Raw genomic sequence first — 15073 nt, 5'->3', positions numbered from 1 at the left:
TGTTACAGTACTTGATATTACAAAGGGCAGAAGAGAATTGGGAGGCCCCTTCTGTAATACTAATAACGTTGGCGCACATGTGCACCAGCGCTATCGTGAGAGGGTATTCCCTCATTTGCAAAGTGCGTTGCCCCATGCAAATGAGGGAATCTCTTTGCCTGTAAATCATATTATGGAAATGGGCACAAAGGCAAAGAAGCTGTCAGTGTACCACAAAAAGGTGGCACACTGTCCGTGCACCTCCAGAGTGCAGCCCGCAGGAAGGGGGGAAAGGAGGTCCCATGGACGCCCCAGACATCCCCCTGCAGGGAGGTGCTGTCACTCTCTGCAACCGCCTGCACAGCGAAACATGGAGCGGCTTGAAAACAGCCGCTTCTGCATTTCACTAAAATGTGCAGCCCCCAGGGCAGCTACAGTTCGCAGCTGCTCCGAGGGCAACAAATTCACCATAATAGGGTGTACTTTCCCTGTTTGAGCCATGGCGTACCTTTCGAAAGGTGTGGAGTGGTGCAAACAGGGAAAGTACGCACTGCGAATAATATGTCCCCTAATGTTAGCTGAAAGTGTCACACCTGAAATAGAGCCTCTTCTGGAGATGTGAATGTGTGCCTTCATGCGAGTTGTTTATGTATATATCTGTCTCTGTTTGTTATCTACACGCATGGGGACCCATTAAAAATACAATCATTTTAAATTCGATGCTTACCAACAAAAAGCTTCCAGCCATTGTAAATAAATCACTGAAATAAACTAGAAACAAAGCCTAAAACAACACTTTTTGCTTTGCAATGTGAAGGCATGAGTAGCTCATCTGGTGACATATGTGTTTCTTTGAATTCTGGCACATGCATTAAAGAATTTGTAGAGGGGCAAAATACTATATGCTCACAACTGACATGTAACAATGTGACTGCATCAAAGTGTGCCTTATATGACTAATTAACCTGTTTTCCCTATGTATCATACACTGTGTTATATGCTGCTTATCATACTGTGCCCACTTAATGTACATAGCCCTGTGTCCACCACTCTGTGTTTGCCTCAAGCATAGTAGCCAGTGCTCTTATTCAGCACATGACAAGTGCCGCCCTGAGACGCTTAATCTAGTCCTCTCTTTAGGCACATAACTCAGTGCTTACCTGTGATGCATCACCCTGTGCTCCTCTGAGGTACAGCACAAGTGCTTCCATGGCACACCTCAACCTATGCTCCCCTGCTGCCCATCACCCTACACCCCACTGAGGCGCATGGCCATAACTAACCAGCTGCACACGGTTGTAAATTACTGCTGATGTATGTGCACTGATGACGGTATCTGTACATGTTTGTATGTTGGTTTGGTCTGTTGCAAATAGGTTTCTGTAGCTGTATTATTCTGTGCATATGCTCACTGTGTGCCCACATGTTGAGCACATGACAAAAGATTCAAACCTACAGTCTCTGTTAATGTTTGCTCTCTATGTTCCTCTGTGTACTTGTGTGTTTCATAAAGCAAATACCAAGGAGGTTCACCATGCAGGTAAAACTGGTGTAAGATTAAAGGAGGCGTTACTTTTTGATTCTTTTGTAATTCAATTTTCTACTTAGATCAGTAAATTTAAAGAAATATTTTTTTTAGCAATAGCTCAAAATACAAATAAAAAGGACCATGGGGACAGCGCAGGGCAACAAAGGAGAGTGTGGTGGAAAAGGGTGGGGGAAGATCAGGAAAAGCAGCACGTGGAAGCACACAATGGCGAAAACCCAACGCCGAGGGGGTGGGCAAGTTTGGCTGCAGAGAAGCACAAAACAGCAACATAGAGGTAAATGTCACAAGGCAGAGAGCAACACAAAGCTATGGGCTCGCAGGGGAGTATTGGGGAGATAAACACATGAGAGAGAGTGAGCAGCACTGAGGGGAAGAGGGCAACACAGGGCGCAGGGTAAGTTTTTGGCAGGGGAGAAGCACACAAGGGAGAGAACTGGAAAACACATGAACTTTCAAGGGGTGTTTAACCAAAAAGAAAAAAGTAGTTTCTTAAAACGGAGCAACAGAAGAACACGTTAGCTAGTTATAAGGGTAGTAAAAAGGCTTTGCTCCAGGGGAGGGACAAAGACAAGAAGAGGAAGGCAAGCCATCAAATAAGAAGCAAGCAAGCACATGAGAATGACTACAAACTCAACCAATGGAAAGCAATTGGCAGGCTGTAAGGCCACTGTACATTCACAACAGGTCTTTCTCAATAAGGCAGCTTGCACTGTCTGGTAGGAGCGACCTAAAAAAGTTGCTAGAGCTGCTAAACATGGCTAGGAAGGAGCAAAAGGCAGTAATAGCTGCCCTTAGTGTCTCCTGTTGCTCCGACCATCAGCTCACTCAAGTCTTGCTTGCACCTGGAAACGGCTAGGCAATCCATCCCAGACCCATCTGATACATGTGTGTGACATCACAATTGACATCACATGCATATTAGTAAGGTAGCCTGGAACTGGGCATCCGACTGCCAAATTGAGGGGTTTGCTGGTGCACAGAAAGGATCGGGCACCGGCAAACTCTTTGGGCTGATTTACACGACTAGTTGGAGCTTGTCCCCCATCGGGGAGACTATTATTTAAAGAATTTGGCCCTTTGCACTATTGACCCATATATATTTATATGTCATAAGGGTGGGCCCCCTTAGGATATATATGTACATGACAGTAGGCCCATGAAAGAGTTAAAAACTGCCCCCTTTCCTAATAAAATATATAAAATAAGGGTATCATTTGACACCCTTTCATCACTTATACATACGTCAGTAGGGCAGTGAAAGGTTTAAAAAAAACATTCTGCACAGTGCAGCTGGTCACACGTGGCTCACCCCACAGACACCTGCATTCTATCTGATTGCTTAGTATCTAAGGGTGCCAGCAACCTAAATATCTCCAATCTCTAGCAAGACTGACGGTACAGTTATTGGCTTAGGAGTAAGTGCCAGATGACAATATCTGGAAGGGAGGTGTACAGGCAATAGATTCACACTAAAGTAAGGAGACTCAGTGATAGATCCCAGGCACATGTTTGCCACATTTCAGGCTGTTAGAGGTTCCTGGCTGGAAGTCAACAAACCTGTGGGGCATGTAAAATGCCTAAGCTTTCTAGTCCTGAACCCAGAATAAAGTAAAATGAGACAAAGCCTTTGCATCGTCAGTAGGCAGTAGCCAATATGAACAGGTTAAAAGAGACTGGGATTAATTGGTTCCCCGACTTCTTCTTTTTCATCTTGGAAAGAAGGAACCAGTGACAACAGGCCTTAAGTGATAAGTATAGAGGGGAGTTCAAGGATAGGAGATTATCCAGGAGAAACCGACAGAATTACCTAAGTGTAATCAACCAGGTCACATGACCTCCTCCACCGCACTCCCCCTCAACACTCTTCACATTCTCAGACAGGGAAATTAATTAATATTTTTCTTTTCCCAGTTTATGATTGATTGACAGTCATAGTGGTTGTAGGAAAGTAGCCCATTTTGACATGGTCACCCTCATCTTTTGCCTGGTGACTGATGTGATTTTGACTGTTAAGTGCACTGAGTTCCTGCTAACCAGGTCCCCAGTGCCAGAGCTCTTTCCCAAAACTGTTCAATTATTTCCCTGAATTGGAAAAATCTTTAGCACCCTCTGTAAGCCCCTAGTAAACGGTACCCCTGGTACCTAGGGCATGAGGTACTAAAGAGGGTCCCTAAGGGCAGCAGCATTAATTGTGCCACCCTAAGGGACCCCTCATCAAGAACATGTAATGCTGCGATTGTAGGCTGCATGTCTTTGTGCAGACAAAAGTGAAAACAAAACATGTCACACATCCCTGTGTGCCATGTCCCCTAACACTGCATGTAATATTTGTAAGTCACCCCTACAGCAGGACTGACAGCCTTAAGGCAGGATACTGAATATTCCATGTGAGGGCATACCTGCATGAGCAGATATGCCCCTAGGCTGGTCAGTCCTATTACTGCCAGTACAAGTCACCAGGCAATCGATTTTAAAACGTGCTGGACACTGGTGAAAACGAGTTCCCCAGCTACATGACGGCTTCATTGAAGATAAAGATAAACCCACACTGACTCCAGTGATGGATTTACCAATACAAGCACCCAGAGGACACTTTAGAGGTGCCCCTGAAAACCTATCTGTTTCTAGTGTGCTCCATGACTGATTTCTGCCAGCCTGCCACTCGAGATTTTGTTCTGACCTCCTAGGCTGAGAGTCTTTTGCTCTCAGGAGACCCAGAACAAAAGCCTGTCCGGTAAGAGGGTGTAACACCCCCTCTCACACTATGACCTGCTGAATAGCCTCCCTGGGGCGGCAAGCTTCATAGAGCTGCCGCCTTTGGAATGCGATCTGCTTTCCCTCATGGGAGAGAGAGCCACCGCCTTTGTCCAGAGCCCCCTTGGCACCTGTACAAGCGGGGAAAATTAGCTAGTCGGGTAGTACTACCCCCTAAGGTGCCAGGAAGTGGTGTAATGCAGCATTGTGAATGGTTTTGAGTGACCAGGGTTATTCTACATGTAGGCTGTAATGCAGCCTACATGGAGAAGGGGAAAGTGCGCATGACTGGTTAGGGTGGCCCGACAGTCATTGCGAACTTAGGAGTGGGCAAACCACTCCTCCCCTCCCTTGCTCCGAAAGCAGAGCAGCACCCGCCCACCCACAAAGAGGCAGGAAACATAAAATGATTATAACTCTAAGGCAGGGGTCTTCAAACTGTGGGGCGCGACCCCCAGGGGGGCCGTGGAGTGATGCAAAGGGGGTCGCGCCTTCCCAGTCACACTTCTGCCCAGGCCCAAGGGCTTCAGCCCCCCCCCCCTTCCCCCGTCCTGTGTCTCAGCCCGGGCTGCTGCAGTGAAACTTGAGCTGCTGGGGGCTCAGTTGGGCAGTGTCTGGATTCCTGTCTCAGGCACCCCCGTGTTTTTTCACAGGTCTTTAAAGACCATTTAACATGCCTTTGTAAACTGCTTACAGAGGCTTAGGTTTTTTTGCTGGTTCCAGTACCCCCTGGGTCCCCACTGTGCCTATTCCTTACATTTGGATTTTACATTCACTGCCGTAGTGTGAGAATGCATTTCATGGAAAGGAATACAAAGTTGGCTTCCTGGGGGCGCCGTGAGTGAAAGTTTATTGTGCTTTTGAAGCACCTGCTGCAGCGTTTCTTTCCCCGGCAATTACCAGGCCTCACATAAATGTCAAGATAACTTGTGTGATTAATTATCTTCCTGGAGAGAGATCAGAATGTTGTATAGTTGAGGTTTTGACTTGGGTGATGTTAGTGCAGAGGGTTAATATGCCTGCTGCAAAGAACGTGTACCAAGTAGATTACAGAGTGCGTATGATGTGAAGAGATCAGCAGGTTACTGCTTTCAAAAGAGACATCCTTTTGTTACTTGCAATTTATAACTTAAAGTCCTAATAGAGAATAGTGAGCTATTAACTTTCATCCTAGAACAGCATGCACACTACAAAGAATACATTATTAGACCATTGATTAATGTTGCAAAAAGGGTTAATTTGGCTAGAAATCAATTCTTATTATTAAAGTCAACTCCCAACTATGCTGTTTCTTTTTCGACTCTGAGTTTGTGCTTCTCCACACCGAGCACTCTTGAACTATACTGCCTACCAGTATGGATGACATGTGACTCCTATACTTTTAGTCCTTTGGCTTATGTAACATTTCCTATACACTGATTTACACACTTATGATTGATTGTCTCTGTGTAATGTGTGTGTGATGCAAAGTGCTCGGACACCCTACACTGGTATGAGTGGCACTATATAACTAATTCAATTCATCTGAGAGTGTGGGGTTATGGAGACTTGGTCACTGTTAAAGGGTGATAGTGAGAGAATCCGTGGTGGGGGTGGTCATTGTGGGGGGCACCAACAAACATGGTCGCACAGGGCACCACCAGCACTAAAGCCGGCCCTGGGAAGTATGCACAGATAAGCGCTGAAAATACCGCTTTAGGTGACTGGTTTTTTTTTGTACCGACTGGGCCACCAAAATAATCTGCTGGCAACCCTAACCATAGGACTGGAAGTTTGTTGCAGGATCAGCACATTATTTATTTCCTTCACCCTCGATCCCCGATTAATGCCGCAATAGTTTAACTTAGATCTTAAAGTCTACGCCCCGTCAATAACATGCTGAGTTACTTCATGGGTCTGGGAATGCACCCTGCATTCAGACAACTCATTCCTCATTCTCGCCCTTCATTGTCACACTCACCCTGCACTCACAGTGATCACAATGCACTCACACTGATCACCATGCACTTGCACCATTCACCCGCTCACCTTGCACTCACAGCGATCACAATGCACTCACACTGATCACCATGCACTTGCACCATTCACCCGCTCACCCTGCACTCACAGCGATCACAATGCACTCACACTGATCACCATGCACTTGCACCATTCACCCGCTCACCTTGCACTCACAGCGATCACAATGCACTCACACTGATCACCATGCACTTGCACCATTCACCCGCTCACCTTGCACTCACAGTGATCACAATGCACTCACACTGATCACCATGCACTTGCACCATTCACCCGCTCACCTTGCACTCACAGTGATCACAATGCACTCACACTGATCACCATGCACTTGCACCATTCACCCGCTCACCTTGCACTCACAGTGATCACTCTGCTCTCAAAATGCACTTGTCCTGCTCACACTATACCTCAACCTGCAGTCACACGAGTACACTACTCATCCTGCACTCATGTGACACTTCACTCACCTGTCCCCCTCACTACTCAATATGCAACTCACTCAAACAAGCCCATCAGTAATCATACATTCATTCATCCCATTCTGAACTTGCATCCGCACCCAAAATGAGAGAGGACAGCAAGGGAGTGAGAGAATTTGATTGAAGAGGTCAGGGATGAGGAGAAATGTGAATTGCCGAAGAGAAGTGTGGACACGCAAGAAGTGAGTGTGATTCAAAGGTGAGGGCTTCTGTTAGAACAAAGGGGAGATGTGAAAGAGGAATGGGGGGACTGGAGAGGTGTAAGATACAAATAGACAAAAATTTGAATGAAGAGACGAGGTGAATGAGAAGTGCTGAGGGGCACGGGAGGTGACAGGGCCAGAGAGGCCATGAGATAAATGTGAGAGACTGTTAGAGATGAGGGCAGTGAAAGGACAGAATGGCAAGAGGTGATTAAAGGTGAAGTGAGAGGTTGAATGGGGAGAGTTCAGAAGTTGTAAAAAGGGGTGAAAGAAAATGACCTGCAAAGTGAGAGAGGGATCCGGGGTTAGGAGAGGAGAGAGGGATGGAAGGGAGGGGGTGAGAGGAAAGCTGCATGGGTAAAAGGCTTAACTCTACACAAAACCGCCAGGGTTTTAAGGGACCCCTGCTTCTTCCGGTCAGGGCCAGGTGAGCTTCTAATGTGGCAGCACGTATTGCTGCAGAGTGGAAGGCCCTTCACAAGGGTTGACTTGAAATCTTTCTGATGATAATTGCTGTATTTTGGTTATAAATGGGTACTGATTGGGTGAAATCTTTCCTCAGCGTTACTGTGTGTAACAAATATAAAAATAATGAAGCAATGCTATCCCAAAGTACGCGGCATCACATAACCTTATTTACATTTTCATCCCACGCAATTTAGTCAACAGGTTTAGACATTTTTGTCAAGAGGGGGTCCTTACGCATCAAAATGTTGACAGGGGGGTCTCGGCATCCAAAAGTTTGAAGACCTCTGCTCTAAGGTATTATAATTTTATGTTTCTTCTTCCTCGCACTGCTTAAAAGCAGTGGGGCGGCGCTTCTCTGCCACAGTGGAGGAGCTGCCCCTGCTTGTGTTAAGTTAAGCTTAATGCTGCTCAACCACACTCCCCCCTAACAGAGCACTTTGGGATTGTTAAAGCAAGCCCCTGTCCACTCATAAGGGAACACCTGGACTCTTTACATGGTATATTAACTTACTGATATATCACATAAAGACCCAGTTTCCTACACTGGTGTCCCACAAAAATAGATTGAAAAATGTACTGTATGAAGCCAATGATGTTAGCGTAAACTCATTCAAAAATGTATATTAACCCTCAAACCACCTTATCATATTCACGGTCACAAAAATGAGGGCAGCCGCTACGCTCCTTATACTATTGCTGGCTCATGAAAGCACATGTAAAATGTCTGAAACTCAACCAAGTGTGATTACCACTCAATGCCAAGTTGGCGCCAAATTGTCCAAGTGACCTAACAGTATTAGGCACTGCCTACCCATGGCGAGCTCAAGTGAGAATGCTCCCTAATACTATATAATCCGTAGCTGAACTATGAGCATTATCTGAAAATTAAAAAAAAAAGCCATGCCACTGGTGAAGGATAAGAAGATTGTATGTTAATTGAGGGTTCAATACACAAGTTGGGCAGGGATCTTCCATCTGTGACATAACAACCTAAAGAGAGTCATGATAGTGTTTGGAATGAAGCAATGGACTTATCTTTCGTGGCACTGACGGACACTTGACAGGGTCCCAAAAAAGAAGCATTTCATCAAGAAAGAAATGTTCCAAGTCAGTATTGTTCTTGACTTGCCCCTACTCCGAGGCTTAGCCACTGTTGTGAAATACCCATCTGCCCAAATATTTCCTACATTAAAATATCTAAAGGTTTGTGGAATTTGTGACAAATATTTTTATAGAAGCTTTATTTCCTTTTATTACCCCAAGGGCAACTATTCTTTAAATTTCAAATTCCTGTTTGCTTTTTTTCCATCCATTGTCTCATTCCCTTGCCGCTCAAGTCATCTTCTGGGTTTTACCCTTAATTTTTGGACGATGCAATTGTTAATAGTGCAAATGTTATGCCCATGTTGTCACTGTTAATCTCTGATTCTATGTTTGTGGTATCTTCATTACTTTTACTCCAAAGGATGGAATGGCTGAAGAGTGCAGAATAAAACTTGGACATAAGAACTGGTGGATTAAGATGACAAGTTTAAAACGACTCAGATGATAATGGACAAAGCCACCAAATCCAAAAGATTACTGAAAGTGGAAAAACTTACTTTGACAAAGCTCATTCGGATGGTGCACATTTTAGTCAACTCATAGACAACTTCGAATCCCTGGTTCACCGACTGAGCAAGCAACTGAGCAAAGAGTTGGTTGTTGAAAATCTTCAGACTGCAGCCGGTGGGTATCTTGCAGACGGTGGCTGGGTGAAAACCATGCTGATAGTTGCAGTTGCGGCTCTGAACAAAAATACTGCTGTCACTCACACACTCTGCATAAACCTCTCCTCCAACATAATACAGATGAACACCTGCAATTAGGACACAAAATGTTACATGCTGTAGACCTTTGCAGGCTTTTGTAGGCACTTTGAAATGTCACTTCAATGCTTTCATATAGGACAATCTCATCAATGATTTATAGATGATTAAATATCCTAGTAACAGGAGTCCTTTCATGTTTGTATTATTTCAGAAAATGAAAATATACCCAATGCAACTGTGAGGCCCATGATGTTGCCACATGCAGATCATGAGGCGAATAATAGCATACTGTCATATTATCAATTAAGAAAATAAATTTCAACAATAGCTGTGGAAATCATTTATTATGAATACACTGCGGGTAACTCTTCCAGTACATACAGGTTCTGGATGAGGTTCTGTGTACTATGGATGATTTCTAAATCATGCCTACTTGTATTACTCGATCTCACAACTATTACACACCTCTAAATGCGCTCAGCACAAAAATAGGGATAAGTGTCTTAAACAAGAATTCCCATGGCAAGTTCTGAGCATGTGGCAGCTGCTAATGGAGGATTTAAGGGTATCCACCTGACTTATAATGCTCTAGAAATCCTCAAAACTTAGGGACCGATTCACAAAAGTAACCTGAGACAAAATCCTAACTTTACGACTTTCGGTATTAACCAAGGGCATTTAGGAGTAGTAAAGTTAGGATTTTGTCTCAGTTGAACTTAAGTTTTGGTCTTAAGTTTAACTTAAGTAAAACTTAAGTTTAACTGAGACAAAATCCTAACTTTACTGCTCCTAGATGACCTTTTTGAATACCGAAAGTCGTAAAGTTAGGATTTTGTCTTGGTTCAACTTAAGTTTTGGTCCTAAGTTTAATTTAAAACCAAAACTTAAGTTTAACTGAGACAAAATCCTAACTTTACTACTCCTAAATGCCCTTTGTGTATACCAAAAGTCGTAAAGTTAGGATTTTGTCTCAGATTACTTTTGTGAATCAGGCCCATCCTTCTTCAAACATCCCCCAACCACCACTAACTTTATTGGTCTTTGGGCTGTGTGCAGTAATTTTGAGGATTCTGCATTTAACTCAGGAGGAACTATTAGTAATGGCCTGAGATATTGCAAGTTTCTGAATGTCTTGCATCCTCAAGAAAAATCCATAGGTCGCCACTGGCTGGTTATAGTTAGGAACATGTTTCCATAGGAAATATATTTGTTATCGTTTTGCTACTAACTTTAGAGCCATTTACGTATCTTCACAAACTTTCCAAGAAAAAGTCCCATCAACCTTAGCTTCTTCCTGGAAAGTTTCAAAATGATCCATCAAGCAAGGGCCAAGAAAAACGAAGGTTCCAAAACACCTGCCTCGCCTTGAGGTCCAGTTCCTTATGACTCAGTTCATGTGCCAACATTAATTTCGTCCTCCATTATGGCCAATTTCCTTTGCTCTGCCTGTATGGCCAGTCTCTTTTCCTCCATCTTGAGCTTGGCCATCTCCAGCCTGTAATCTCTCTCCGCCAGCTCCTCTGGGGACAGTTTACAAGTCGACACACTAGTCTTTGCATGGGAGGAGATTTCCAATCTTAAGTGTAGGTTACCCCCCTCCTAAACAGGTTGCATTCCAAGACCATCGTGTATGAACTGCTTTGAGCCGTCCTCATCCTCCTGGTCATCTGTGGTGACTTGCAACTGGTGGGCCTCTTTCCATGTCCTCAGGGCCTTTTGGAGTTCCACCTTCTTGGTGGGCAACCCAGTATCTTGGCAAAATTCCTTGAGCTCAGCCAAAGTGTAACCCTCCGGGTTAGCAAGTTTAAACTATATCTTTGCTGTTGAGGCCGCAGATACAATCAGTCGAGTACAGTAAGAATGAATTTAGAAAAAGCAAAAAGGATAATCAGGGAGAATTTAAATATCGAATTGGTCTTAGATATGGGATGGTAGTGTACACCAATGTACATTAAATCACTACATGGCACTGCACAAACATAAGTCGTGATCCACACTGCTGATAACCAATGTTAGAAATTGGTATACTGGTTGACTGAGGTCTGAGCCTTTGTCAAGCAGTAACCACATTCCTAGTATGGGTAAGGCACAAGCAAACACCATATTAACCTTTGTTCAACCCCCTGGTAGCTTGGCACAGAGCAGCCAGGCTTAAGTTACATGCAATGTGAAAAGTATTTCTGCAACACTTTAAACTGTAAAACAGTGATAACACCACACAAAAAGGATCCCATACCAGGGTAGGACAATAGAGCTTAATTTAATAAATGGAACAAGACCAAAACAACAAAAATCTAATTAGTAGATCCGGAGATACTGATTTCAAAGTTTTCAGAGAAAATAGCAGCAAAGGTGTTAAGACCCAACAGTGGATATCAGGTTGCACCGAACAGGGACAAAGTCACAAGTTTTGGCCGACCGCGATGGAGCATGGGCCGGCTACAAGGACCCAGTTAGGCCCGCTGGACGGAGTACCTTAAATGCTCGGTTATGGGGAGTTGCGTGGATCCGGGTCGCAGATGCATCACACAGCCGAGGCGATGCATCGGTTCCAAGATGCTGAAAAGCTACGGCTGCAATGCGGTTCCATCATCGCCATTGAGGCTGCTATCGAAGAGAGTTGCGAGGGCCTGAGCTGGGTATATGTCAGTTCCGCTGGATCGACAGAGGCTGGCAGAGCACTTTAGGCCCACTTCCAAGGGTCCAGGACTCCGATGGCATCATTTGGGAGGAAAGACTCACAGACGGCAGAGTGCAGGTGCAGAGGCCAAGTTGTTGGAAGCCTGTTATGTCCCTGAGGCTTCAGTCAGGAGGCCATCCAACTAACCCTTGGAGTTACTCTGGGTTCCGGGTCCAAGGTTTGAGAAGGGGGCGACGTGACCCCTCTCCCTATTTTGAAATATTTTGGCCTGGGGAGTCCCCGGGGACTTTCGAAGTACATGGGAGGGAGGCTGTGTGGCCCCCTTCCCCATATAAGCTATTTTCTTCCCTGGGTTGGGCTCCTCTGGGTCTCTGGCAGCTCAGGGGGCGTGTGTCCTCCCTCTCCATATAAACTGTTTTGGGCCACAGGGGAGGGCTCGTCAGGGCCCCAGGAGGCGTGTGGATGGGGTCCACGCAGCCCTCTCCCCTTCATAAAATAAGCCTCAGAGGTAGGCTCTCCAGAGCATAAGGTATTTATTGTTTTGGGCCTCGGGGGGTCCCTCTGGGTACCCCCATGGAGCCTAGGGTTCAGGGTATCCCTCTTTATTTTTTGTATAATTTTAGGATAGGGGACTAAGTCCTCGAGGCCTGTAATGGCTGCCAGGAACATTTTTCTCATGTTGCTGGCAGGCAATCAGAGTGCCCACTCTAGCTGGAGTCTGAGTGCTGCAGGAGCGAGATTGGCCAATCAGAACGCTCAATTTTTAAATTGGTACTCCCACAAGAGTCTCTCAAGACTCTCATGAGACCAACCGTCCAAATATACAATTATTTTGACCCTTAATTTCTCGAAAAACATCTGAACGGATTTACACAAAATCACAAAAAGCACAATCTGCTGACCAAGATCTAGCTTGATGCTGAATTTAATTCATTCAGCACTTTATGCTATAGCTTTGTCTTAAGAAGTCTATGGAAAATGCATGGGGATTTTGCATTTCGGGACCCCCTCTTGTTCTTGGCCACCGCTAGACAGATCACCCTGAAACTTTCCAGGAAGAGGCTGAGGTGGATGAAGTTTTTTTGGGGGGAAGGTTTTGTGAAGATTCATATCAGCAAACCAAAAAATACTCTTTCTATGGAATAGCGGACCACTAGGATATGGATATATATATATATATATATAGATAGATAGATAGATAGATAATGAACTTTATTCGATATGTAAAAACAATATCATAAAAGTACATACAGATAAAAAATTTGTTAAAAGAATAAAATTTCAGTTTTTTACAACAATCTCAAATTCAATTAAAATTACAGATGCACGACAGAACATTAATACATGTGTCAACTAGATCTGCATTGTGGCCCTCAGCTTCATGGTCATTTTCAAGTAGGATGATATGGCTGCCAGGGCTAAAGGGGTATCCAAAGTTTTTAGTTTATGATAAGCCACTCTATGTGAGCGTAAGCCCCATGATTTGAGCAAAGGTTTCAAAAAGATAGCCCTTGGGAGTTGATAAAATCTACAGAATAAGATACAATGTATATTGGATTGCATTGATAGGCCATCACACGGGCATTTCTCCAGGTCAGTAGACCAACAATTTGGGTTAGGAAAGGTTAAAAATCTGAAAAAACAGTCAGTACGAAAACGGGTCAGGAGCATGCGAGTAAAAGGCGATGGTTCTAAGAGTAGGTATTGCTGGATCCCATTTGTAATGGTCGAGTGATGATATTCCACAATTGAACTCTTTTGTTTTTCAGAGGACCATCGTTGGCTGCTCAAATGGTTTAGAACAAGACGTTTTAGCGTAACTCTTGCTATTTTGCTTAGGGCTGAGGGGTCAGAAAAGAATTCGGGATGCCCTAAGTCAGAAGACAAATTCTTTACATAATTCAACCATTTAATATTCCTGACCATATCCAGTTTAAGACCGTCTTTGATAATTTCTCTATTAAAAGGAGTCTCTTGGTTGGTCCAGACTTTATCCCATAGGATGAGTGGGGAAGAGTTAATCATATCCGCAATATATGTAAGACCTAATTCAGCATGTACCAGGTGGGTAGATGTACCAGGAGGGACAGCCAAGAGATAACGCAGAAAAGCGTTCTCGAGGCGTTGAATTTGGTCTACGGAGTCAATCCCCCAAATCCCAGCTCCATAGATGCCAACTGAGATGCACTTTGCCCGATAAATCTGGAGTAAGGGGTTAATCGGGCGGCCCCCAAGTTTTTTTGAGAAATTGGTCAGTGCACCAATGGCTTTGGACAAGGCTAACGCCCTAGCTTGAGCTGCGGCATGCCAAGTACCCCTCTGGTTGAAAATGATGCCCAAATAAGAGAAACTATCAATACTGTCCAATTTTTGACCGTTTAAAAAGATAGAACGTGATTTTTTCCCAGTCCCTAAGCCGCATGACATTGTAAAAGTTTTAGAAGTGTTGACATTTAGGCCTCTCTTTGACATAAAGTCAGTGAATTCATTTACTGCCCTTTGTAGCCCCCTTCGGGTCTGGGACATAATTGCTGCATCGTCCGCGTAAAGCAGGATAGGTATGAGCTTACCATTTATTATAGGATAGTCATGGAAAGTTCTACTTAAGTGATGTCCAACAGAATTGATGTAAAGGGTGAAAAGCAGGGGAGCTAATATGCAACCCTGCCTGACGCCACGCCTGATGAAAAATCTGTCAGAACATTCTCCAGTTCTGCCATACCTAACGCGGGCTGATGCATCCCTATACAGCTCTTTAATAAATGAGAGGATAAGGGGGTCTAATCCTATCTCTGTAAGGGAATCCCATAAGAGCTCATGATCAACACAATCAAATGCCGAGCTGAGATCGACAAAGGTAATAAAGAGATTGCCTTTTTTGGCCTGAGTATATTTAGCTATTATGAGAGTCAGATTCAGGCCTTGCTCAATAGTACCCTTCCCGTGCCTGAAGCCATATTGGAGATTGGAGATGATATCTTGATCATTTATCCAGTCGTGTATTCTAGTTAAAATAATTCACCCGGCTACCTTCATGAGGGAATCTAATAGTGAAATTGGGCGATAGTTGGCGGGATTATCTCTCTTGCCTTTTTTAAAAATCGGGACAACGACTGCCTCAGGCCAGGTGGATATAAAGCCTGTTGTGTTCAGTGAGTTCAGGACGTTGG

The 15073-nt window shown here is 44.4% G+C and overlaps 1 protein-coding gene across 4 annotated transcripts in view; it reads right to left on the bottom strand.

The window, feature by feature from the left end:
• SMAD9 (SMAD family member 9) overlaps window positions 1-15073 on the bottom strand; it is a 162701-nt gene that overhangs the window by 17226 nt on the left and 130402 nt on the right. For all 4 annotated transcript variants that reach the window (XM_085621727.1, XM_085621725.1, XM_085621728.1 and 1 more), the window contains one exon: window positions 9053-9309. In XM_085621727.1, the coding sequence (XP_085477853.1) occupies window positions 9053-9309 (257 nt within the window). The remainder of the gene's footprint in view (window positions 1-9052; window positions 9310-15073) is intronic.

Source organism: Triturus cristatus, chromosome 8 (assembly GCF_964204655.1).
Source record: "Triturus cristatus chromosome 8, aTriCri1.1, whole genome shotgun sequence".
NCBI lineage: Eukaryota > Metazoa > Chordata > Amphibia > Caudata > Salamandridae > Triturus > Triturus cristatus.
The sequence above is the reverse complement of the archived record's forward strand: the minus strand, read 5'-3'. Positions and strand labels throughout refer to the sequence as shown.